This window comes from Scyliorhinus torazame, chromosome 8 (assembly GCF_047496885.1).
Source record: "Scyliorhinus torazame isolate Kashiwa2021f chromosome 8, sScyTor2.1, whole genome shotgun sequence".
Classification (NCBI taxonomy): Eukaryota; Metazoa; Chordata; class Chondrichthyes; order Carcharhiniformes; family Scyliorhinidae; genus Scyliorhinus; species Scyliorhinus torazame.
Window position 1 is genome coordinate 107,948,042 of NC_092714.1, and position 27,433 is coordinate 107,975,474.

The following is a 27,433-nucleotide window of genomic DNA, read 5'->3' on the forward strand; positions in this document are numbered from 1 at the left end:
ACCTGCAGCTCCTACTCCAACATCGAGAGGCTCCACCTGCAGCTCCAACTCCTACATCGAGAGGATCCACCTGCAGCACCTGCTCCAACATCGAGAGGCTCCACCTGCAGCTCCTGCTCCAACATCGAGAGGCTCCACCTGCAGCTCCTACTCCTACATCGAGAGGTTCCACCTGCAGCTCCTACTCCAACATCGAGAGGCTCCACCTGCAGCACCTACTCCAACATCGAGAGGCTCCACCTGCAGCTCCTACTCCAACATCGAGAGGCTGCACCTGCAGCTCCTACTCCAACATCGAGAGGCTCCACCTGCAGCTCCTACTCCTACATCGAGAGGTTCCACCTGCAGCTCCTACTCCAACATCGAGAGGCTCCACCTGCAGTTCCTACTCCAACACCGAGACTTCATCTGCTGCTCCTGGCTCCAACATCCCTGTAGCGCACAAAGACTCCGAGAGACGAATAGAGTGAAGTCGATGAGGCTTTATTAAGTGTGTCTGTTCCCCCGCAGCTCGATAGTAGAATGGCCTGCGGGGGAGGACTCCGGCTTCTTATACTCCGCCTTCAGGGCGGAGCTAGAGGTCAACGGCCAACCAGGACCCGGGATCTGTCAGCCAATGACATTAGGGCTTCCAGTCCCACATGACCCCTAATACATACTACCACATTCACCCCTTGTCAAAAATGAACCCGGCGGTGTGATGCTTCGTATGGTGGTAAGGGTTTACAGGGCTGGTCCTGGGAGGAAAACATTCACATGGCAATACAGTATTGTACAATTTTGTCCTGTTTCAACTATTTACAGAAGGTATCGGGAGAAAAGCAAAATGTTCTTGTGAAAAGTCCATATATTGATTTAGATCGACGCCACGAGTCGGTCGGGCGGTCTGGTCGTCCGTGTCGATCGCCTCGGCCCCGGTGGTGGTGGTGGTGCTTGTACCGGTGTTGTCATCTCTGGGAGCCTTACGGTTTCAGCTTGGGCTTTATTCTTGGTCGGGCCTGAGGGAAGGGGAACCGATCCTCCTGGGAAGGGGGCGGTCGCGGGGTGCGGCGGTGGCAGGAAGGGGGGGGGGTTGGGTGAATGGTGTCGGGGGGTGTGTGTGTTGCCGGCGGGCGCCAGATCCCGCAGGGAGACCGTGTCCTGTCGGCCGTCGGGGTACTCCACGTAAGCGTACTGCGGGTTCGCGTGGAGGAGGTGAACCCTTTCGACCAACGGGTCCGCCTTGTGTGCCCGCACATGCTTTCAGAGCAAGATGGGTCCTGGGGCCGCCAGCCAGGTCGGCAGCGACGTTCCAGAGGAGGACCTCCTAGGGAAGACAAGGAGACGCTCATGAGGCGTTTGATTAGTGCTCGTACATAATAGCGACCGGATGGAGTGGCGAGCGTCCGGGAGGACCTCCTGCCACCGTGAAACTGGGAGGTCCCTGGACCGTAGGGCCAGTAGGACGGTCTTCCAGACCGTGCCGTTCTCCCTCTGTACTTGCCCGTTCCCCCGGGGGTTGTAGCTGGTCGTCCTGCTTGAGGCTATGCCCTTGCTGAGCAGGAACTGGCGCAGCTCGTCACTCATGAAAGAGGACCCCCTGTCACTGTGGACGTATGCGGGGCAACCGAACAGTGTGAAGATGGTGTTCAGGGCTTTAATGACTGTGGCCGCGGTCATGTCAGAGCAGGGAATGGCGAATGGGAAGCGGGAGTATTCGTCCACCACATTAAGAAAGTATGTGTTGCGGTCGGTGGAGGGGAGGGGCCCTTTGAAATCGAGACTAAGGCGTTCAAAGGGGCGGGAAGCCTTAATCAGGTGCGCACCATCCGGCCTGAAAAAATGCGGTTTGCATTCCGCGCAGATGTGGCAGTCCCTTGTGACTGTACGGACCTCCTCTAAAGAGTATGGGAGATTGCGGGACTTGATAAAGTGGAAAACCCGAGTGACCCCCGGGTGGCAGAGGTCCTCGTGGAGGGTTTGGAGGCGGTTAATTTGTGCGTTGGCACACGTGCCGCGGGATAGGGCATCGGACGGCTCGTTCAGCTTTCCGGGACGATACAAAATCTCGTAGTTGAAGGAGGAGAGCTCGATCCTCCACCTTAAGATCTTGTCGTTTTTGATTTTGCCCCGCAGTGCATTATCGAACATGAAGGCTACCGACCGTTGGTCGGTGAGGAGAGTGAATCTCCTGCCGGCCAGGTAATGCCTCCAATGTCGCACAGCTTCCATTATGGCTTGGGCTTCCTTTTCCACTGAGGAGTGGCGGATTTCTGAGGCGTGGAGGGTCCGGGAGAAAAAGGCCACGGGTCTGCCCGCTTGGTTAAGGATGGCCGCTAGAGCTACGTCGGAGGCGTCGCTCTCGACCTGGAAGGGGAGGGACTCATCGATGGCGCGCATCGTGGCCTTTGCGATATCCGCTTTGATGCGGCTGAAGGCCTGGCAAGCCTCTGTCGACAGAGGGAAGGTCATGGTCTGTATTAGGGGGCGGGCCTTGTCTGCGTACTGGGGGACCCACTGGGCGTAGTATGAAAAAAACCCCAGGCAGCGTTTCAGGGCTTTTGGGCAGTGAGGGAGGGGAAATTCCATGAGGGCGCGCATATGTTCGGGGTCGGGGCCTATTATCCCATTGCGCACTACGTAGCCCAGAATGGCTAGCCGGTTGGTGCTAAAAACGCACTTGTCCTCGTTGTACGTGAGGTTCAAGACTTTGGCGGTCTGGAGGAATTTTTGGAGGTTGGCGTCGTGGTCCTGCTGGTCGTGGCCGCAGATGGTTACATTGTCGAGATACGGGAACGTGGCCCGCCACCCATGTTGATCAACCATTCGGTCCATCTCCCGTTGGAAGACCGAGACCCCGTTTGTGACGCCAAATGGGACCCTTAGGAAATGGTATAATCGCCCGTCTGCCTCGAAGGCTGTGTACTCGCGGTCACTTGGGCGGATGGGGAGCTGATGGTAGGCGGACTTGAGGTCCACGGTGGAGAAGACTTTATATTGGGCAATCCGATTGACCATGTCGGATATGCGGGGGAGAGGGTACGCGTCTAGTTGTGTGTACCTGTTGATGGTCTGATAGTCTATGACCATCCTTTGTTTCTCCCCTGTCTTCACTACTACCACCTGTGCTCTCCAGGGACTATTGCTGGCCTGGATTATGCCTTCCTTTAGTAGCCACTGGACTTCGGACCGAATGAAGGTCCGGTCCTGGGCGCTGTACCGTCTGCTCCTAGTGGCGACGGGTTTGCAATCCGGGGTGAGGTTCGCAAACAAGGACGGGGGTTGCACCTTGAGGGTTGCGAGGCCGCAGATAGTGAGTGGGGGTATTGGGCCGCCGAATTTGAACGTAAGGCTCTGTAGATTGCACTGGAAATCTAATCCCAGTAAAGTGGGGGCGCAGAGTTGGGGAAGGATGTTTAGTTTGTAGTTTTTGAACTCCCTCCCCTGCACCGTTAGGGTAACTATGCAGAAACCTTGGATCTGTACGGAGTGGGATCCTGCAGCTAGGGAAATCTTTTGTGCGCTGGGATAGGTGGTCAAGGAACAGCGTCTTACCGTGTCGGGGTGGATAAAGCTCTCCGTGCTCCCGGAGTCGAATAGGCATGGTGTCTCGTGCCCGTTTATTAGCACCGTTGTCGTCGTCGTCTGGAGTGTCCGGGGCCGAGCTTGATCGAGCATAATTGAAGCGAGACGTGGTTGTCGTAGTGGAGTGGGGTCCGTTGTTGCTGTCCAAGATGGCGTCGGGGATGAACAAAATGGCTGCCCCCATACATCGCACATGGCTGGGGGGTCACAAGATGGCGGCGGGGGTGGACAAAATGGCCGCCCCCACGCGTCGTACAGGTCTGGGGTGGTCCAAGATGGCGGCGCCCTTCCTTCCCTCGTGGTGGCCGGGACCCAAAATGGCGGCATCTGCGGGTCGCACATGGGGCGCTGGGGGGGTTGGGGAGCTTTAGGACCGCGCGGGGCTCCCTCATCTCTGGGGACAGCGGTGGTCGGGACCCAAGTTGGTAGCGCCGGCGGGTCAGACGTGGGGCGCGGGGGGGGAGTTTGGGTGGCGTTAGAGACGCGCAGAACTCCCTCTTCTCCGGGGAGAGCGGTGGTCGGGACCCAAAGTGGAAGCGCCGGCGGGTCATACGTGGGGTCGGGGGGGGGGGGGTTGGGAGCGTAAGCGGCGTGCAGGGCTCCCTGTTCTCCCGGGACCGCGGTGGTCGGGACCCAGAGCGGCTGCGCCTGCGGGTCGTACATGGGGCGCTGGGGGGGGTTGGGGAGCGTAAACGGCTTGCAGGGCTCCCTGTTCTCCCGGGACAGCGGCGACCTCGCGGGACCGGCACACAACCGGGAAATGGCCCTTTTTCCCGCAGCTCTTGCAGATTGCTGCGCGGGCCGGGCAGCGCTGCCGGGGGTGTTTCACTTGGCCACAGAAATAGCAGCGGGCGCCCCCGGTGCGACTTGGCGTTTGGACCGCGCAAGCCTGTGGGATGTCCGGGGGGGGGGTGGGTTTGTCGCGACGGGTACGTACGGAGCCCAATGGGCTGCCGCGCGGTCGGGGCCGTAGGCGCGGGTATTACGCGCGGCCACATCTAGGGAGGCTGCCAGGGCCCGGGCCTCTGAGAGTCCTAGCGACTCTCTTTCTAGAAGTCTTTGGCGGATTTGGGAGGAATTCATACCTGCCACAAAAGCATCGCGCATTAACATGTCCGTGTGTTCATTTGCGTTCACCGAAGGGCAGCTGCAGGCTCGTCCCAAAATCAGCAGCGCGGCGTAGAATTCGTCCATCGATTCTCCGGGACCTTGCCGTCTCGTCGCGAGCTGGTAGCGAGCGTAGATTTGGTTAACTGGGCGGACATAGAGACTTTTCAGTGCTGCGAACGCCGTCTGGAAATCCTCCGCGTCTTCGATGAGAGAGAAAATCTCCGTGCTCACCCTCGAGTGCAGGACCTGTAGTTTTTGGTCTTCTGTGACCCGGCCGGTGGCCGTTCTGAGGTAGGCCTCGAAACAAGTCTGCCAGTGCTTGAAGGCTGCTGCCACGTTCACTGCGTGGGGGCTGATCCTCAGGCATTCCGGGATGATCCTGAGCTCCATAGTCCTTTTTAGGCACGCTTAATAAATTGTAGCGCACAAAGACTCCGAGAGACGAATAGAGTGAAGTCGATGAGGCTTTATTAAGTGTGTCTGTTCCCCCGCAGCTCGATAGTAGAATGGCCTGCGGGGGAGGACTCCGGCTTCTTATACTCCGCCTTCAGGGCGGAGCTAGAGGTCAACGGTCAACCAGGACCCGGGATCTGTCAGCCAATGACATTAGGGCTTCCAGTCCCACATGACCCCTAATACATACTACCACAATCCCAAGCTCCACCTGCAGCTCCTGCTCCAACATAAAGTTGCTTCATCTGCAGATCCTGGCTCCAACATTACAAGTTTCCACGTTCCACTTGCTGCCTCAGGTGTCCATCCAGGTATACCAACTTGTGCACACCGTGATATTCTGCACTTGTTCTGGATGGCGGGACACCCAGCTGGCAATTTGGATGGTCAGTAGGAAAGAGGAAGATTCCATTAAGTTGTCCATTTGCATGTAAGGAGGCTTCCTGGCCCCTTCTCGCATAAATGGTGACTTGCCTCTATCCCATTGTTCTAACCCGCACAGGTCTTACGGGATCCACTACCCCATGGTTGCAGAATACAAGTTCCCTGTTAAGGGGGCAGGGAACCCTTAACTAAGTCCATGTGCCTTTGTACAAATAAAGTCAGCCACTCAGGCATCAACTAGAGAAGACCCAATAGAGAACTACTGGAGCTGTGCATATTGAGGTTCCATCTACAGCTCCTACTCCAACATCGAGAGGTTAAATAAAAGTAAGTTTCGTTTTTTTCTCTACAAATCGGTGTGGACTCCTTCCGTTGCCCCTTACAAAACCTACCATGATGGTTGGAATGCAAGTTCCTACTGTCATTTCACACTGTCGGGAAACTGATTTTGCAGTTCCCAACATATTGTATGTCCCCGCCTGCGTGTGGAAAATCCCAACCTATATTTTAGTCGCATTGAAACATACTTGAAGGATTGGGAATAAAATAAGAAATTTGATTCTGCAGATTCTTGCAGAAAGCAAAGATTAAAAATATTATAATATATAATTTCAAAAATAGTTGAAATATACTGAAAACTTAGTTTACCCAACCCACCTATTTGGGGAACATTAAGGTACAAATGTTTTTGTTATTTAATTTCAGAAACTAGGGGTTGCTGGTTACATTTCTTGTCCATTCTTCCTTGCCCTTTAAAAACTGGTTCAGGGCCACTTCTTCAACCACTGTAGTCGCCATGGTGAAGGGCCTCCAACAATGCGGTTAGGTACAGTGTTCCAGGTTTTCGACCCAGCAACAATGAATGAATGGTGCTATATGTCTACTTCAGGTGGGAAATTGTTCTCATGAAACTGTTGCCCTTGATATTTAGACAGTGGAACTTGTGGTGTGGGAGGTGCTGCTGAAGAACTCTGTTGATCTATTGAATCCTGTAGATAATACAAAGTAGCCACAATGCTAGAAAGAGTGGATGCTTAGGTTAGTGGATTAAGTGCCAATCAATGGGTTGCTTTGTCCTGGGTTATGTGAGTATTCTTGCAACAGCAAGTGGAGAATATTCCATCAATTTCAATCAATTGCAATCTATATTAATGACTTGGATACAGGGATACAAGGTTTCATAGCCAAATTTGCACATTACACTAGAATAGGTGGGACAGTAAGTTGCGATGAGGAAATAAGAACCTTAAAAATGGATTTAGATAGTTTAGGTGGGTGGGCCAAAATGTGGCAGATCGAGTTTAACATGGATAAGTGTCAGGCCATGCATTTTGGTTGGAAAAATGGAAAACCAACTTATTATCTAAATGGGGAGAGACTTCGGGGTGTTCCAGTGCGAGGGATCTCGATGTCTTCGTGCATGAGTCGCAGAAAACTATCCTGCAGGTACAGCAGGTAATAAGGACGGCAAATGGAATGTTGGCATTTATAGTTAAAGGAATAGAGTATAAAAAGTTAAGGAACTGTTGTTGCAACTATACAAGGCATTGGTGCGACCTGTCCCTGGAGTATTGTTCACAGTTTTGGTCCCCTTATTTTAGGAAAGGTGTAGTGGCATTGGAGGAAGTTCAGAGGAGGTTCACGAAGGCGGTGGCATAGTGGTATTGTCACTGGCCTGGTCATCCAGAGACCCTGGGTAATCCTCTGGAGCCCAGGTTTGAATTCAATAAAAATCTGGAATGATAAGTCTAATGATGACCATGAAACTGTGTTGATTGTTGTAAAATTCATCTGGTTCACCAATGTCCTTCAGGGAAGGAAATCTGCTGTCCTTACCCAGTCTGGCCTACATGTGTCTCGAGACCAAGATACGGTTGACTCTTAACTGTCCCCCATTGAAATGGCCTAGCAAGCCACTCAGTTCAAAGGTAATTAGGGATCAGCAACAAATGTCGGCCCAGCCAGCGAAGCCCACATCCCAAGATCGAATGAAAAAAACCTAAATTGATTCCAGGTGATGTCAAAAACAGGGGTTGGGGATGGGAAGGTCTCAGAAATATATAAAGAACTGATGGAGTGGGAAGGGATTTCAATAGGGAGATGAACAGGAAGTGGGAGGAAGAGTTGGGAGGGGAGTTGGAAGTTGGTTTATGGGAGGAGGCCCTGAGGATAGTCAATGCATCTTCGTCGTGTGCCAGGCTTAACCTGATCCAATCTAAGGTGGTCCACAGGGCACACATAACTGTGGCCCGGATGAGTAGGTTTTTTGAGGAGGTGAGGATAGGTGTGGGCGGTGTGGGGCGGGTCCTGCGAATCATGTACACATGTTCTGGGCGTGTCCGAGGCTGAGGGGATTTTGGCAGGGATTCGCAGATGTCATGTCTGAGGTCCTGGAAGGGAGGGTGACTCCGAGTCCGGAGATGGCAATATTTGGAGTGTCAGAAGATCCGGGAGCCATGGAGGGGAGAGAGGCCGGCGTCTTGGCCTTCGCCTCCCTGGTGGCCCGGAGACGGATTCTGCTGGAATGGAGGGACTCGGAGCCCCCTAAGTCGGGGGTATGGGTAAGCGACATGGCGGGGTTTCTCAAGTTAGAGAAAATCAAATTCGCCTTCAGAGGTTCATTACAGGGGTTCGTTCAGAGGTGGCAGTCATTCATCGATTTCTTCAAGGAAAATTAGTTAGTCTGTAAAGGAGGGGGAAGTGGGGAGGCATGGAAGTGATGAATAGGAGTAGGAAAACCAATGAAGGGAGAACCGTGAGATGGAGTAGTTACATGGACCACGATAGTTAGGGTCTATGCTTCTGGGGGAGATGGCTATGTTATTGTGGGGGGTTTTTGTGTTTGTCGGATCTTTCTGTTTAAAAGTGTTAAAATTATAAATGCCTTAATAAAATATTTTCTAGTAAAAAAGGAAACTGTCATAATATTACTAAAGAGGACTCTCACTGGAAAATAAGTGCAGTACTTTTAGGCAATCTATCAGCAAGATTGGGATCCCTTTTGAGACTACGTTGAGGTTAAAGCTGAATATTATCGATGAATGAGAATATTTACCTGCCACTGATGTGGGGGAAAGTACTGATGTTATCACGCATAAACTCCTCATTTACAGTCTGCATATTTGAATTAAATATTGGATCAACAGTCTCAGATTGTTTATAGATGTGCATCCTGTGCATTACATTATAAACTGCGGGCAGGAGGGAGGGAATCTTCTATGGTTGTCTTCCTGCAAACTGAAGAGCCAATAAAAGACCTACATTGCCTCCTCTGGGGAAGGCTCGCTGAATCACAAACCAAACAGCTGTCACCAAAGGACAAGGATTGAAGAGGTATCTAATGGCAGGAGGGGTGTGGGTCGCAGGCTAGTGGGGGGGGGGGGGGGGGGGGTGTCACAAAACATTGCTGCTCAAAACAATAATTTTTTTCCTCGTGTTTCACCACAGTCACCACATTGTTGCAAAGAAATTCTTCAGGAGTATTTCCGAATTCCTGTCATAATGTTAACAGGAGATTGGCGAAAACCCCAGAGAATGTCTGCAAAAAATGTTTTTAATTTTCACTACCTTGATTGGCCAGATTTCTGATGGTTCTACCCATCTTCCACAGAACCCAGAAGAAAATTTGCAAAAACTCAAGATTCCCTTGACAGCTTAAATCAGTGAAAAACACCACAATCTGAGTTTTGTTAAATATACCTGCAGCGGCTTCAAACGTCAGAGAGAAATCTTTGTACTTGGAGAGATCAAATTCAAGCTTGATTTGTGATTCAGTTAGATTCATTAAAGTGAATGGAATCATGGAAGTAGAGCCACAGTATACACCATGGAACACAAAACATTTCTGCAGATAAATAAGAGTTAGATTAAAATTATGCAAATTAAATGAGATTTTAAAACTTAAAACATCCTGCCGAACAAAGATTTAGGAAACTACTGTTTTCTTAAACTTTACGAAATACTGCAGCATATTGGTATAATAATGATAACTAAAAAGTAATTCATAGAAAAAGGTTGCATTAAATTCTTGTCCAGCATCAACGGGGAATCTTGCCAGAAATCTGGCCAATAAAGGTAGTGAGAATTTAATGGCAGAATAAGATTTTGTCTTATTTTGCTTGCCATATTTCTCTTCATTAAACATTACAATGTTTAGTACCATGCCATTTTGAAACATCTTGGCAAATATTTTGTTACGTTAAATTATGAAAAAGGTGGCCTGATGAAAATATTTATTTTCTTTTTAAAACACCCACGAATCCAAGAGACTAAAGCTGCATACATATGCCAGCTTATATTTTCAAACATTATTGCAATATTTAGTCCAAGCAGGCAATCAACTATTAATTTTACTGGTCTGCACCTACAATTTTTCTACACCTGAAAGGAACTGCAAATCGCCACGTTTGCACATACAAATTCCTTTTGCAACAATTAAAATCTAATTGATTAGAGACCGCAGGGAGTGGTGTCTGAATTCTAAACATCTGCATCAACTCCAAGTAGGATTAAGAAATTGTGGAATGTCATTGGGAAGACTGCTTATCCCTTCTGAATAAATGGAAGTCAGAACAATTTGAAGAGCACTGAGACAGATTTTAATTAATGTAATTTAGTAATCGCTTATTGTCACAAGTAGACTTAAATGAAGTTACTGTGAAAAGCCCCTAGTCACCACATTCCGGCGCCGGTTCGGGGAGGCTGATATGGGAATTGAACCCGCGCTGCTGGCATTGTTCTGCATTGCAAGCCAGCTATTTAGCCCTGTGCTAAACCAGCCCCCAAGTATAATGTATCAGCAAAATTCTCCCAGAATTGAGAAGTCAAGTGTTGACCTCCAAACCAAGGGATGCTAAGGCCAAGCAGAGCATTTGAAAACATACAGCAAGGAAATAATAGGCTTCAGAAAGAGAATCCCAAACAAAGGGAGGCAATTAAAACTGAGAGCAAGAGATCAGGGGAGACACAGCTTCAGAAAGAAAAAAGTGTGAGGTGAGGGAAATTCTTCATTCCAACATATGTGGTAGATGCAGCAGTCTGCAGCTTCTGATGATGAGCCTGTTGAAGTTTGCAGGGTCAGGGAATGGACTACAGGAAGAAGACATTTGGTGGTTATTTGGTGCTGCTTTGGTACCACACCTCTAATTCAAAAGGCTGAATTTGAAGGCTAAAGCTTGCAAGGTTCGGATGAGGAAGGTGTTGGTTACTGTCATCACAGGAAGGGTGAAGAGGCTGTCCATGGCCTCACAGTTGATTTCCCACATCCGTTCATGTTGGTGTTTTAGCTCTATTGGCACAATGTGTGCCTGCATCCTAACTTTAGGCTGGGGTGCACTGAGGGAGATCAATTTTCAATTTTGACCCAAACAATTGTGAAGTTTTTAAAAGATTTTATACACTGCACAATGAATAAAAGTATGTGGATCAGTTACAATTTACAAGAGCTCAACATTGGGATTGGCTTTCAATAATCCCATCTCCTTAGCAACCCCCCCCCCCCCCCCCCCCGCCCCCAACATTTTGTTATTTTAAGATATCTTATAGGAATACATATTTTACAAAAGGTGGTTGTCAACTATTTACATATGTATAGCTGTTTCCTCCCTTCCCCTCCTCTCCCCTGTTAATTGCCCCCCCTGCCCCCCCCCCCCCATTTCTTTAGTTGTTTCTTTGGAGTATTGTCCTTTGTGGCCTTGTTCTTGGCAACCTGTGGTCTAATCCGGCTGTTCCGAACCCCCTCTCCTCTCTCCCTGACTCTCCCTCTCCCGCCTTCTCCCATTTCTACCTGTTCTCTGGTGTCTTGTTGGCTCCTGAGTAGCCCCCTCCCTCCCCTCACTCTATTGGCTGTTGGCTTCAAACAGATCCTGGAACAAGTTGGTGAATGGCTTCCAAGCTTTGTGGAGGCTATCCTCTGACCCTCGTTTGGCAAATTTGATTTTCTCCAGGTGGAGAAATTCCGACAGGTCTGCCAGCCAGTCTGCAGCTTTGGGTGGTGCTGCTGCTCGCCAATCGGGCAGGATACTTCAGCGGCCGATTAGGGAAGCAAAGGCAAGGGCGTCAGCCCCCTTCCCCATAAATAGATCTGGTTGGTCCGATACTCCGAAGACTGTCACATTTGCGCTTGGATCCATCCTCAATCCCACAACCTTGGACATTGCTTCAAAGAAGGCTGTCCCGAACCCAAGTTTGGGGCATGCTCAGAACATGTTGGTTCCATGGCACCGTTCATACTTGTCCTCCACCTCCGGGAAGAACCTACTCATTCAGGTTCTTGTTAGGTGCGCTCTGTGCACCATTTTCAATTGCATGAGACTTAGCCTTGCGCAAGTGAAGGTGGAGCTGCCCCTGTTTAATGCTTCACTCCAGATTTCCCATCCTATTTCTGTCCCTAGTTCTTCCTCCCACTTTCCCTGCATTTCATCCAGTGGGGAGCATGCACTCTCTAACAGTCGGCCACACAGGTCCCTGCAGTTCCTCCACCCAGATTGTCTGCGTCCAGTAGTTCCTCTAACATTTTGCCTCTCGGGGTCCGTGGGTATGCTGTCGTCTTCTTGCAAAGGAAGTTCTTTATCTGTAGGTGTTGTATTTCGTTTCCGTTGGGTAATTGTAGTTTTTCTGTCAGTTTCTCGAACGTCGCTAGCCTGTCCTCTGTGTCGAGGTCCCTAACTGTCAGCGTCCCCCCGTTCTGTCTCCACTTCCTAAAGCAGATTGTCAGGATGCCCAAGCTACCTTCATGTTGAGGCTTCAGTTGAATGCAACCGGCACGCAGCAAGCCCCTAACAGCTCAATGGGAAAGTGAAACACTTAGTTCCGTAATGAGCCAGCCATTTGGTCCGGCCCGGGAAGGAGTCAATCCTGGAGGGTCAATCATGGGCTGATAAGGAGGAGCGCGACTGTTCTTCTTGCCCAGTGTTAGCGAAGGTGGTGGTAGACAGAAGTGCCAGTAAATTATGGTGCAAAGTGAGTTTTATATCTTCAAACATCTCCATTCGAATACTGGCATACATTGTTGATTACTGTGGTGCAAGTGTCCAGAAAATCCCAGTCAATTGTTTGTAACCAAGCCAAAAAACCTGGCACCATAAGCAAATTACATAGCAGTGATACTGTACGCAAACCAATTAAAACAAATTGAAAATTTGTCTCCTCTTTCACCTATTTTCACTTCCAGCTTCTCCTTTCAGTGACATTTTCTGAGACTTCCTACACCTGCTAAGTCAACTTCTGTAGTTTTTTTTCTCCCCCCAGAAGTTGTTTAACATGATTTATTCTGGCCTTCATAGTGGTTAAATGTTATTTTGAACATGGAGGATTGCAACTGGTGTACTCCCAGCGTCAGTACTATTTTTAATGTACTCATATATTTGGATCCTAGCTGCTTTTATGGTCCAATATGGGTTTTCGGCACTACCTACGCCTGCCACTGCAAAGCAATCGACATAAGGAGGAGGCAGAACAGCAATGGTGACTCATTGAGAGTGGTTTTCATCACTTGTTTAACAGGGGCAGCTGGAAGAGGAAAATTAATGGGATGGGGTGAACTTGATTACCCCTTGAAAGCAGATGTCTAACTGTTTAGGATGGAGGACGCCATTTATATCGAGCTCTTACTTCATTGACATGCCATCTGTGTAGCTTATAGTAAAACATTACCTGTTCTACTGTTTGAATTGAAATATTTGTTCGCATTTCTCAAGTGTTATTATTACATCATTATGAATTCTTGGCTGAGTTTCGAAAGATACAGTCTTAGCAATGGATTTGGAGTTTTTATCCACTAAACTGTCATGGATTTACAGTTTAAAGAGACTATTAAAGAATTAACTGTCTTTGAGATGGCTACTGAATAGAAGTGTATTTGCTTTTTAACAGATTGATGATGTAAGGAATTTAAAAGCTTTAGTGGGTATTTTTTCATCATCAAGTGAGTTTGAGTGAGAGCAATATTAGATGGCTTGGTGTTCATTTCTTTTCCTCAAGATTATGACAGATTTGCTTGTAATGATGATTTCAAATGTAAGGGGTTGGATTCTCTGTTTTTGGGACTATGTCCCGATGCCGTCGTAAAAACTGTGGGCTTTCACGCCAGAAAAACTGGCATGAAAGGGACACTTATTCCTAGCCCTACAGGGTGCCAGCAGGGACCCGGCGTAAATCTACCAACTATGCTACAGATACGGGCCCCCGCACGTCCGGGTCGGAGGCCGCGCATGTGTACGGGGGCGGCCTCCAGCGGCCAAGCTGTGCTCCATGGCGGACTCAGACCGCGGAGCTGGACATTATAAATAGAGGCCCCGATCTGCCGCGCGCCTGACCCTGACCTCCCGCCCAAACATTGCTCGGCCGTGTCTACGGCACCCCTGCCCTCCGATCAGCCCGCCAACGACCAGGGCGTTCGCGGACTGAGTCCGCAGCCGTCACGCTAGTTTCCCGACAGATAGGACCATGAATGGTCCACGCCATCAGGACTTCAGCCAGTCAGGGGCAGAGAATGGCGGAGCGAGCCTCCAGCAATGGCCGCAGGTAGGTGATATGTGGCGCCCTTTTCAAGGCCCGCAGAATCGGGGAACCGGCGCGGGTCACGATTCCGTGCAGGGAAATGGATTCTCCGCCCCGGCGCCGGCCACGATTTTGGTGTCAGGTTGCGGAGAATCCAGCCCCAGCTGTTCAGGACCAAGACTAATCAGATCCAGATGAAAGAAATGGTCGAAGAGCAGGCCAGCACTACCGAGCGCGTATTCCAGGACAGATGGATGCTGCTATTGTCTGAATCATGAAAATGAAAAAGAATAGCTCCGAAGGTTGGTCCATGGTAGATAATGGGTGAGTGGCTATGGAAGTGGTGGCAATAGGGGGTGGGTGAGGGGGACATGAATGAGCATGGAAGTGGCATGGGGTATAAGAGAGTGAGGGCTAGAGGGCCTAACAGCTTCCAAAATGACTAGGGTGAAGTCCCAGAAAACCAAGGCATGCTTTCTAAACATCCTACCTCAGCCTTCATCACCTCCATAGCACCTTTGATATGCTCTCGGGGACAGTGGGTACAACTATATTCTGCTGCATTTCCTTGGAGTGGAAGTTGGGTCTAATGGGGCCCTTTAAACCAAAGTCAGTCAAGTCAGGACCTTGTCCAAATCGAGCTACCCACTTCAGTAGTCAAAGTTTGGCCCCAGAATTATGACTCAAATGAAAGGTTTTGGTAAAAAATGGTGGAGGTTGCACCATGAATGCTCAACCTTTTGTACCAGACACTGAGTGGCCTAACCAGTTGCCCTTAAAGAAACTATTGGAGGACCCGCAACAAAGGGCCCAGTAAAATTTTATTTTTTTGCGCTCATGGATCAGGATCTTGAAATCAAAACAACTCAATTTACAAAGTTAAAAAAAGCCAATGAAATACTAACCACATCAATTTCAGCCATTGGTCGTATCACTGATCCACCAACCCGTAGCTTTAATAGGTTTGAATTGCGAACGACGAGCTGTGAAAATATTATAAATATTTAATTCGAAAATGCCGCATCTCAGCCTTTTTTGTATTTTTCCCAAAGATGTTTAGTAATTTAACTAAAAACGTTTGCTCTTCATTTACCTTTATTCTAGTGTCAAACCTGAACACTGTAGTTGGATGGAAGTAAATTTTGAAACACACATGGCCCCCAATAGGTAAAGTCCCATAAGCAGGAGTCACAGTCATTCCAGGCACAGGATGCACATTTTTTACCTTTCAAGTAGAAAGAGGACAATGTAAATGTGGAGCAAGTTACATTACTGAATGAAAATATGAACACGATTTGATCATTTTGCCAAGAAACAGAACAGAACACTGTGAATTACTAAGTTGTTAATGAACAAAAGTTCATTAAAGTGATTCCTGGGATGTAGGGATTGTCCTGTCAAGAGAGATTGAGTAAACTAGGCCGGGATTTCCTCAAATTTAGAAGAGAGATGATCTCACTGAAAGTAAAATTCTTAAGGAACTTGACAGGGTGGATGTTGGAAGGGTACTTCCGCCAGCTGGGGAATCTAAAACTCAAGGTTGCAGTCTCAGGATAAATGGGCTAGGCATTTACAACTAAGAAGATAAATTTATTCACTCAAATTTATTCAATGCAAGGGCTTTGAAGTACAGAAATAAATAGATTTTGCTACAGTTATACAGCATTCTGGTGAGGCCACATCTGTAGTATTGTGTGCTGTTTTAGTCTGCATATTTAAGGTACGACATATTTGCATCAAAGGCGGTAGTGAAGATTCAGTAAATTGGTTCCTGGAATGAGGTGGTGGCCTTATGGTGAAGGTCTGAGTAAATTGACCTTATAGTCTCCAGAGTTTAGAAGAATGAGACACAATCTCATTGAAACCTGCAAGATTTTGAAAGAGCTTGACAGGGTAGATTTGAGAGAATTTTTGGAATTCTCTACCCCAGAGACTTGTGGATGTGTCAGCTTTGAATATATTTTAGCTGAGATAGTCAGATTTTTGATCTCTTCGGGACGTAGATCCAGGCTGGAAAACTGAGTTAAAGTCCAAAATCAGCTATGATTGTAATGAATGTTGCAGCAGGTGCGACAGAGCTTATAGGAACATAGAAAATAGGAGCAGGTATAGGCCATTAAGCCCTTTAATAATAATTAATAATAATCTATATTATTGCCACAAGTAGACTTACATTAACACTGCAATGAAGTTACTGTGAAAATTCTCTAGTTGCCACATTCCAGCGCCTGTTCGGGTACACATTCAGAATGTCCAATTCACCTAACAGAACGTCTTTTGGGACTTGTGGAGGAAACCAGAGCACCCAGAGGAAACCCATACAGACACGAGGAGAATGTTCAGATTCTGCACAGACAGGGACCCAAGCCGGGAATCGAACCTGGGACCATGGCTCTGTGAAGCAACGGTGCTAACCACTGTGCTACCATGCTGCCCCACTGTGATCATGGCTGATCCTCTAGCTCAACACCATACACCAGCACTCTTCACATGCCCTTTGATGCTTTTGGGGTCTAAACATCTATCTATATCCTTCTTAAATTTATCGTCCACTCTCCCTCTTATTTCTTATGTATCACAGAGAGCTGCGAATGATCAGTCCTTGCGGATATTCAAGTCAGAGATTGACAGATTCTTGAGTATTGCGGAAACCAAGGAATATGAGGATAGTGCAGAAATGTTTAACTGAGAAAGAAGATCAGCCATGGGGTTACTGAACGACGGAGCAGGTCAAGGGACCAACTGGCCTAGTCCTGACACTATTTCTTAAATTCTTTTGTCCTCAATGTAGAAATGAAAACAAAGCACTGGCGTTAATTTCTACAGCAACAACGTTGAAAAGCAGAAGTGCCATATTGAATATCTATGGCCCTTGGTTAGATGCACAGTTCAGCGTATTGTGATCATAGCTCCGTGTTAAAAGGATATTGAGGCACCGGAAAAGATGATTTTTTTTAAATTACAAGAATGATACCAGAACTGAGGGATTATGCCTTGCAGGAAAAATTGCGTCAACTGGGGCTCTTTTTTCTGGAAAATAAGAAGCTGAAGGTTGACTTAATATAGGTCTTGAAAGGAGTCCGGAGGGGTAATATTTGGAGTGCCGGAGGATCCAGGTGTGCAGGTGGAGAGGACGCTGTATTGGCCTTTGCCTCCCTGATAGCCCAGAGACAGGTTTTGATGGGCTGGTGGAACTCGGAGCCGTCGAGCATAGGGGTATGAGTATGCTGGCGGGACTCGGAGCTATCGAGCATTGGGGTATGGGTGAGCGATTTGGCAGTGTTCCTGCACTTGGAGAAAGTCAAGTTCACCATTAGGGTGCAGAGGATTGGTTCACCTCAAGGTGGAAGCTGTTCATCGACAAGGAGTATTGATTCGACAGAGGCGGGGCGGGGGGTTATTTTTGTGTTTGGGTTGGGTTAAAAGCTTAAAGGGGGACTAGTGCCATGTTGACAGTGGGTGGGGTGGTGTGAGGGGGGAAACAGATTGTTGGGGGGGGGTGTAAGGATGTTTTGGCTATTTGCTGTTGCTGCTGTTGGTTTTGGTGTTTTTCTTCTTTGTTATGAATATGTTTGAAAATGCCTCCAATAAAATGTTTTTCAAAAAATAAATAAATAAAGGTCCTCAAAATTCTGCAGGGGTTTGATAGCTTAGATATGAAGATGTCTCCAGTAATGAGGGGGTACAAAACTAGGAGTCATAAATAAATGAGAGCCACTAATAAATCCAGTAACTAACACAGTTGTTAGCACTGCTGCCTCGCAGCTCCAGGATCTTGGGTTCAATTCTGGCCGTGGGTGACTGTGTGGAGTTTGCACATTCTCGCAGTCTATGCATGAGTTTCCTCAGGGTGATCTGGTTTCCTCCCACAGTCCAAAGATGTGCAGGTTAGGTGGATTGGCCATGCTAAATTTCCCTTAGCTTCCAAAAGATTAGATGGGGTTACGGGGATAGGGTGGAGGCGTGTGTAAGTAATGTGCACTTTCAAAGAGCCGGTGCAAACGCAATGGGCCGAATTACCTCCTTCTGCACAGTAAATTCTAAGATTCTATGATAATTCAGGAGAAATATCTTTACTCAGCGAGAGGTCAGAATGTTAAACGCGTTGCCACCTGGAGTTGTTGAAGCGATTAATATAGATGTATTTAAGGTAGGTAAGTGCATGGGGGAGAAAGGACTCGGTGGCTATGATAATAGGATTAGATTAATAGGGGTGAGAAGAGGGTTGTGTGGGGCATAAAGAGCAGCACAGACCAGTTGTGCTGAATCACGGTTTCTGTGTTTTAATTAAAAATGTGTGGGAAAACTTTCTTACATAGCAAGTTATGATCTTGAATACATTGCCTGAAAATGTGGTGGAAGCCGATGCAGTAATAACTTTCACAAAGGAATTGGATAAATTCAATAAAAGGAAACATTTTCAGAGCTATGGGAAAGAGCGGGAGAGTGAGACTAATTGGATAGCTGTGTCAAAGAATTGACACATTTGTTAAATGGCCCCGCCTACATTGCATCATTCTATGAATCTATGTATGTTACACTGTATTTGAATTTTATATAGGAATTTATGTATACCTACTTAAATGATTTTTTTCCCAAGAGTGTATGTATAAATATTCATCCAAAAGGTTTAATGATTAAAATGGAAGCATGGAATCTTGCATTCTTTGACCCTTCCCCCCCCCCCCCAACCCCCAGAGTTTCACCACAATGAAGAGTATCTTCAACCTACCCCCGAACCCAGCATTTTCCATCTTCTCTGGGGTTCGCCTGGAATCAGGCTGGGGTTCCCATATGAACGATTTTCAGAGGCAATTGGCCATTTAAATCACCAGTCTCCACTGAAGTTGGATACTGGAAAACCAATATGTGGAATCCGGAGTGTGCAAATTAGAAGTATGGGAGGCCTGAACTTGGTGGATGTGTTTGGATGTGTTTGGATGACCAGGGTGATTTGTTATGTTGTAGGTGTAACATAAGCGGCTTCCTTGTGCTGCTCTTGACAAAGGAAGGTTCAGACGTGGAGATAATTTCAACACGTTTATTAAACTATTTACACTTCTATTACTCGGGTTCGACACTACTGCTCATCCTACTATAGCTACCGAGACTGACTAACCAGCTGCTGCAATCCACGTGGTGGGTGTAATATTGAATCAACCCTGTGTCTCTACTCACTGACTGTCTCCACTGGAAAGAGGCAGATCATTTGTGTGGTGTCCTTTATATATGGGTTGGTGTAATGCCCCCCTGTGGTCGTGTCACTCCCGTGGGTATCGTGAATGTCCATTGGTCGTGTCCTGTCTAACTGGTCTATTGGTTGAGTGTGTGTGTGATGTCTTTGGTGCTCCCTCTAGTGTCTAGCTAGCCTACATGCATTTACATTGATGTACATCACCACATCCCCCCTTTTTTATATGTTCATATTTTCTGTACACTTTAAGAAAATTGAACAAAGAACAGGTTGATAAGGTAAGGTATATACACGTCATGGGAACAGTGATTAAAAAATAATTCCAAATCATTCGTGTGAGTCCAAAAACCATCAATCATCATGGTCAAATGTCTTTCTTGGATATGAACGCCATCAACGTTCCTGTGCCACAGGAACCAAGAAGTGGTCAAATCACTTCGCTGTCTGATTTGGAGTCCCTTTCTTTTTCCGATGTTTGTGATGGTGCTGTCGGGTAGCATCTTGTAGCTAATAAGGTGTTAACGTTGAAGAGGTACCATCAACAGTATCATTCGAGGTCATGGATGTGCCATATGTTGAAGTTGGATAAGACTGTACATACTGGTTCTGGCCACATGCTGTGCAGGAAGTGTGATCCTGCTGAGAACCGTTGAAGCTTGTCGAATTGGAAACAGAATTGCTGCTCGCATAAATACCTGGTGATGGTGTGAAACTAGAACCTTGCATCTGATAGGAATATGCCGTCTGGCCAGGCTGGGGTGCAGCAAATCCTGGGCTGTAACTAAGGCATCCAGTCTGTAGTGCAGATTGCACTTGCGGTAGTCCTCCTTCGGTCTTGATTCCATTAGTGGGCAATCCGTAGTGCTGGCCTGTTTGAGAATATACTGCATATACTGCATAGACTGCTGGTTGCTGCATGCCTGAATACTGGGTTTGTTCAACATGAGCTGTCATTGGCTGCACTGCTGGTGTGGAAAAAATGTGTGGATATAGCTGTGGTGAATATTGGTGTATTCCTCTTGGACTGTAGCCGCTGCTTGTTATTACTGACCCAGTGTAATTGTTAAGTGATCCATCTCCTGTCGTTGTGGCATCTGCTGTCACCCTGAGCGTGCCATCACTGAGGTAGCGGCACTCCCTGTCTGGAGTAAAGTCCTATTTAACTGAGTTAATGTTGGTTTGTTGATGCTCCCCATACGGAGTCTTAGCAGGTTCACTGGAGTCAGCTGAGATTTCTTGAAGCTGCATGCCTGGAGTCGGAACATGCAGGAATGCATTGACTTGTGGAGAGGTTCGAGCGAATGAGGGTGGAAGTATCGTGGTGTCACCGGAGTCACCAGTGGTCTCACAGTGATCGTCGAGTGCCTCTGTACACACTAGCTGAGGTCTGTCACTTTGCACATCTTGCATGGGAAGTGAGATGCTATCATCACTCGCCTCACATACCGTGGGTAGAGCCTCAGTAGCTGCTTGTTGTTCACTTGGGTTGGGTAAATTGTCAGAGTCTTCATCTGGTGGCGCAAACAATGTGGGTGGACTGTCATTGTCTTGCTGTTGTCCTTCATTTGGGCTTGGACTGTCATCGTCGCTTTGTTCTTCACTGTAGCATTATAGACCGGCATGGTCGTCCCGCTGTGCACTGGAGCGTGGTAGACTGTCATAGTCTTCTTGCTGTTTACTTGAGCATGGCAGACTTGCATCATCTGCCGCTAGTTGGTCAGAGGAGGTTGCTAGACCCTCATGGTTTTGTTCCTGCAAGGACTGCATGTCGGACTCTTGCGTTGCTTCTATAGTGGAGGCTGTCCACGAGCTCGCTGCGGAGGCTTGTGACACTGGAGTCACTTCTTGTTCGTGCAAGGACTGCCCTCTGGAGTCTTACGTTTCTGCAATTGTGGAGTCTTCTTTCGTAGAGTCGGGAACCCTGAGCAGTGCATGGACCACGCTCTGTGTGGCAGCAGGCCGTTCTCTGTGGGCTTGTACCGCTCTCTGTCTCTTGACGTCAGGCCGCAGCATAATCCTGCACTCACGAGTCGGGATGTCATATCTGCTGGGCTGAAGATCCTCAAATCCGAAGAACGAATCCGCGTTTGCGTCGGATTCAGTAAGGGGGTCGCCAATGTGCAACACGTCTCGTTGTGGTTCGGATTTGGTACTGGGGTAGCCTCCCAAGGTGAAAGGTTCGTCTGAGTCGTTGTCATCTAGGACCATATCATCACTGTTTGCGTCGAAGCTGGCATTGGGCTCGCGAGGTGCAGAGAAAATGTAACGGTCGATATCGAAGTATTCAAGGTCGGAATCGTCGGTTTGGCCGCAGGTAACTGCTTGTTGCAGGGTTCTTCGGAGGTTAATTTCATTTTCTGGTTCAATTTGAGGCATTGTGCTGTCATTCAAGGTGAAGGAATGTTGTTTTACGGCTTTAAAAGATTTTTTCTTTGATTTGGGACGTTTCCCCTTTAAATGGGCGTGGTCCGGGGCCTCTGACGTCATGACACATGTGACGTAGCGCATAGGAAGCGATTGCGCATGCGCAGATCGCTCTTCCTTTACCGATGGCTGTTTTTGTGATTGCGCATGCGCAAGACGCCGCGCATGCGCAAATGGACCTTCCCGTTCTGCGCGCTTCTCGTGCAACTGCGCAAGTGCAGTCCGTGGAAAGATGGCCGCCGACCAAAATTGTTCTCAGCTCCGGGATCTCGGCCTCATGATGCGTACTGGCGCTTGTCTTACCTTTTCTTGCTGGTTGGAGTGTGTTTTCCTCACAGTATTTGCCGAATTTGTCCAGGACTGCCTGGAAGTCGCTCCTGTTTTGCCCTTTGGAGAACTTGAATTTTTAAAAAGATTTCTTCTGCTCTGGCACCGGCGATGGTGAGGAGAAGCTCTGTCTTTTCAGCATCGGCCAGGTCTTCTAGTGCGGCTGCTACCAGGAAGATTTCAAATATTTGCCGGAATACCCATCAGTTTTCGCGGAGATTGCCATGGCACTGGAGCTGCTGCTGAACCCGGATCTCGAATATCTTGCCTGGGTATCGTTGCTGGTTGTCACTGTATGCTGAGGTATGGCTATGTGGATTGAAACAGTTCACTCCTGGTATCATGATTTATTATGTTGTAGGTGTAACATAAGCGGCTTCCTTGTGCTACACTTGACAAAGGAAGGTTCAGATGTGGAGATAACTTCAACACGTTTATTAAACTATTTACACTTCTATTACTCGGGTTCGACACTACAGCTAATCCTACTATAGCTACCCAGACTGACTAACCAGTTGCTGCAATCCACGTGGTGGGTGTAATATTGAATCAACTCTGTGTCTGTTCTCACTGACTGTCTCCACTGGAAAGAGGCAGATCATGTGTGTGGTGTTCTTTATATATGGGTTGGTGTAATGCCCCCCTGTGGTCGTGTCACCTCTGTGTGTATCGTGAATGTCCATTGGTTGTGTCCTGTCTAACTGGTCTATTGGTTGAGTGTGCGTGTGATGTCTTTGGTGCTCCGCCTAGTGTCTAGCTAGCCTACATGCATTTATATTGATGCACATGACCACACAGGGTACCCCTTTGGAGAGGATAGTTACCCCTTTGGATAGCATCCCAGGACAGTTCTGGGAGAGGTAAGGCACTCTAGGGAGAGGGAAGTCAATCTTTGAGAACGTTGAGGCATCCTCTGTGATTGTTGAAAGTGAACATGATTGTGCACCTTTTTATGTATAAATTCATTTGAATTTTCAAGCTGTAAAAGAGCTGTCCTGGCAATTTCCAGCTATCCAGGATATGTCCAGCTGTCAAGGGCTGTCCAGCTGTCAAGGAAATGTTAAGAAGTAGTCCAGTTGTCAAATCTGTCAAAGCTATCCAGGAAGTGGCAAAGCAGTTAAAAACTGTCCAATGATACTTGATAAGTTGGCATGGAGTGGTTCAGGCAAAATATGGTGGGGGACTTGAGTTGATGGGACTAAGTTGGCATAGGCGTTATGGAGCAATCCGTGTGAGTGGAGGGGAATTAGTTTTGTATAAGAGTGAAAGGGGCATGGGTGGGTAGAAGTTTGAATAGAGGTGTGTTGTGCCATTGGAGGATGGTTGAGGTCATTGGTTGGGTGGGGCATAAGGAGTGAGTGGGGGGTTGAGGGAGGGAAGGGAAGAGGTCTGTAGGGGTATCTTTGTTTTATTTTGTTAAACACAGTGTCAGGACATCAGCAAACCTTGAGCCCAGAGCCCTCGACGCATGGGAGCCAGTGGATTCATTTTGGGGTCACCCACCTCGACTGCAGTTTCAGCCCCCTGCTGCATTTTTAAAAAATTTTGTTTTTTTAAATTTAGACGACCCAATTATTATTTTTTTTCCAATTTAGGGGCAATTTAGCGTGACCAATCCACTTAACCTACACATCTTTGGGTTGTGGGAGTGAAACCCAGGCTGACATGGGGAGAATGTGCAAACTCCACACGGACAGTGACCCAGGGCCAGGACTCGTACCCGGGTCCTCAGCGCCGTGAGGCAGTCATGCTAACTGCACCACAGTGCCGCCCATCCTGCTACATGTTTAACAAATAATTAAAAATAAATAGAAACAGCAACTTAATTAAAAAGTCAGCAACTGGCATACCTTAAAGTAAGCATGATATTGTCCATAGTTTTTAAGAACAGCTGTCTTCATGGTAACTAAATTCCAAGGAGTAGACTTAAAAAGCAGACGGCTCTCAGCGAAGCGAATATTCACGGAGCCAAGCTTTAAAGCAAATAAAAATAATTTATTGACTTTGATTACATATTGCAAGACTCAAAAGATGCCTCAATTATAACATGTTCATTCAGAATCATTGTGAAGTTGAATATATAACACTGGATCTCATGGGGAATTTATATACTTAATTCAGAAAATATATTCTGATATAACTGTCCCTGATGGCTTTGTGCTGCAACCCTTCTCTCATAACACATGCTCTTCTGCTTTCTTTGTTTTTCTCTTTCCTACTTTCCATTTAGGTCAGTGTAACATGATACAAACGTACAGCATGTGAAGAGTTAATGTTACATTAAGCCTAACCACTAGAGGGAGCTAAGGGACAGTACTATATATTGCATTGGCTCTTGGGCTTCTGGGAGGAGAGTGGATCAGAACTGAAGGAGACAAGATTCAAAGTGTATTGCAGAGCTAGTTAAGATATTATAGTTCTCGTTAAGTAGATATAGTGTCAGTGAGTGTAGTTTAATTCTTATATATATGTTTGCTATTTAGAATAAGTGTCAAACTCAAATTAAGTGTTAATAAAATTAGTTTAGTTCTTCAAAAGAGCTTTGTGTATCTTTGTGATCACTACGCCTTCCATCCTGCAAATCCCTCACAAAGATCACCACAGTCAGGGGTTTCAGGGTTGGTGAATAGCATTCAATTGTGTGGAAAGATGCAACCTTCAGCTTTCACCTTGAGTTGGCAAGAAAATGTGCCTCATCATTGAGCTCCCTTCTCATCCAATCAACCCGCAAGCTTCCTTGATGTCCTATTCAGCCCCAGTTAATGTGGCAGCAGGTCGACTGATCCCATTTCTGTGGTCATTAATACCACATTAATAGTGATTTTACCTCTCTCATTGTCATTTTGCCTCTTTCTACTCAGTTTCACCTTCCATGGTTTAGTATCAATGAGCTTTAACTTGCACTTTCTCATCCTCTGCCAAGATGGATCCTCTAGAGTTTTGTGGATCAGGTAATTTGCCTATCCATTGGAAGATACGTTAACACAAATGTTGTGCAAATAGATTTTGCATTTATTGTACTCGGACATTTTTGCAACCTTTAAAAGTATTTCTGTGTAAGGTTTGCAGCAGCAAGGTCAGGAAAGCAGGTAAATCCCAAAATGCTTGGAGCATTCCGCTTACAGTTAAACATACACAGTGTTTAGTTCACATTTGTTTTTGCCCTATTTACAGTTACTGTTTATTCTCCAAATGAGAAAGATGTAAAAAAAAAATGTTTCTCATTGGAACAGAAGATTAGCAGAAATTGGTTCTCTGCAATTTGCTGCTTTGAAAAATAGCCTCAATTTTACAGTATAAAATTGCCGAAAATAGCATGAAGTTTTGGACTACTGTTTTACCTTTCTTCAGTTTAAATGTGCTTTCTAACTTCAGGGAATATAAAACAAAGCTACATGTGTTTATTTAGTTGAGTCTGTTATTTTCTAACCTTCTCACACATACACCCTGGATGCAGAATTCAACCAAGATGCAGCCACTTCTCAGGTGTTAAATGGCCTCCTGAATTAATGTGGTGGGAAGAAAGGGTACACTCACTCCAACTCGGAAGTATACTGCCCGCAACATGAAACTTAACAGGCAGCTTTAAAGCAACCACAGTCCAGGGATCATTCTTGTGGACCTCCTCTGGACCCTTCCAAGGCCAGCACATCCTTCCTTAGATGCAGAGCCCAAAACTGCTTACAATATTCCAAATGGGTCTGAGCAGAGCCTTATACAGTCTCAACAGTACATCCCTGCTCTTGTATTCTAGCCCTCTCGACATGAATGCTAACATAGCATTTTGCCTTCCTAACCGCCCACTGAACCTGCATGTTAACCTTAAGAGAATCCTGAACTAGGACTCCTGATTTCCTAAGTCTTTCCCTATTTAGAAAATAGTCCATGCCTCCATTCTTCCTACCAAAGTGCATAACATCACACTTTTCCTCATTGTATTCCGTCTGCCATTTCTTTGCCCACTCTCCTCGCCTGTCAAAGTCCTTCTGAAGCCTCCTTGCTTCCTCAATACAACCTGTCCCTCTACATATCTTTGTATTATCTACAAACTTATCAACAATGCCCTCGGTTCCTTCTTCCAGATCGCTAATGTATACTGTGAATAGCTGTGGTTCCAACTCTGAACCCTGGGGAACACCACTAGTCATAGAACATACAGTGCAGAAGGAGGCCATTCGGCCCATCGAGTCTGCACCGACCCACTTAAGCCCTCACTTCCACCCTATCCCCGTAACCCAATAACCCCTCCGACCCTTTTTGGTCACTAAGGGCAAGTTATCATGGCCAATCCACCTAACCTGCATGTCTTTGGACTGTGGGAGGAAACCGGAGCACCGGGAGAAAACCCACGCACACACGGGGCGAACATGCAGACTCCGCACAGACAGTGACCCAGCGGGGAATCGAACCTGGGACCCTGACGCTGTGAAGCCACAGTGCTAACCACTTGTGCTACCGTACTGCCCACAACAGCTGCCATCCTGAAAGAGACCCCTTTATCCCCACTCTCTGCCTTCTGCCAGTCAGCCAACCCTCTAGCCATGCCAGTACCTTTCCCCCAACACCATGGGATATCTTATTTAGCAGCCTCCTGAATGGCACCTTGTCAATGGCCTTCTGGAAATCCAAATAGATCACGTCCACTGGTTCTCCTTTATCTAACGTCCTCGTTACCTCCTCAAAGAGCTCTAACAGATTTGTCAGACACAACCTCGTCTTGATGAAACCGTGCTGACTCAGTACTATTTTATCGTGCACTTCCAAACACTCAATGATCTCAACTTTAATAAAGGACTCTAAAATCTTACCAATGACCGAAGTCAGGCAAACCGGCCTATAATTTCCCATCTTCTGCCTCCCTCCCTTATAGAATAGAATAGAATCATAGAAGTTTGCAGCATGGAAACAGGCCCTTCGGCCCAACCAGTCCATGCCGCCCAGTTTTTACCATTAAGCTAGTCCCAGTTGCCCGCACTTGGCCCATAACCCTCTATACCCATCTTACCCATGTAACTATCTAAATGCTTTTTAAAAGACACAATTGTACCCGCCTCTACTACTACCTCTGGCAGCCCATTCCAGACACTCACTACCCTCTGAGTGAAGAAATTGCCCCTCTGGGCCCTTCTGAATCTCTCCCCTCTCACCTTAAACCTATGCCCTCTAGTTTTAGACTCCCCTACCTTTGGGAAAAGATGTTGACTATCTACCTTATCTATGCCCCTCATTATTTTATAGACCTCTATAAGATCACACCTTCTTAAACAATGGTGTGACATTAGCCACTTTCCAGTCCACTGGAATCCTTTCTGCCTTCAGTGATTCCAGAAAGATCACCACCAATGCCTCCATAATACCCCCCAGCCTGACACTGCCAGCCTAGCTAACTCACATTTACCTGGCTGCTGTTTACGCGGTGATCCTACCTTCAGTGTTGCATTGCTGTGTGGTGCCTGTTATTCTCAGAGTTTTCCAGCT

General features: G+C 47.2%; 1 protein-coding gene across 1 annotated transcript in view; it reads right to left on the reverse strand.

Annotated features, from left to right (window-relative positions):
* Positions 1-27,433, reverse strand: part of LOC140428025 (cilia- and flagella-associated protein 47-like) — a 1,060,448-nt gene that overhangs the window by 853,076 nt on the left and 179,939 nt on the right. The window contains exons 18-21 of the mRNA XM_072513997.1: positions 23,806-23,928; positions 15,104-15,235; positions 14,916-14,993; positions 9,211-9,355 (exon numbers count right to left, since the gene is read on the reverse strand). Coding sequence (XP_072370098.1) covers positions 9,211-9,355; positions 14,916-14,993; positions 15,104-15,235; positions 23,806-23,928 — 478 coding nt within the window. The remainder of the gene's footprint in view (positions 1-9,210; positions 9,356-14,915; positions 14,994-15,103; positions 15,236-23,805; positions 23,929-27,433) is intronic.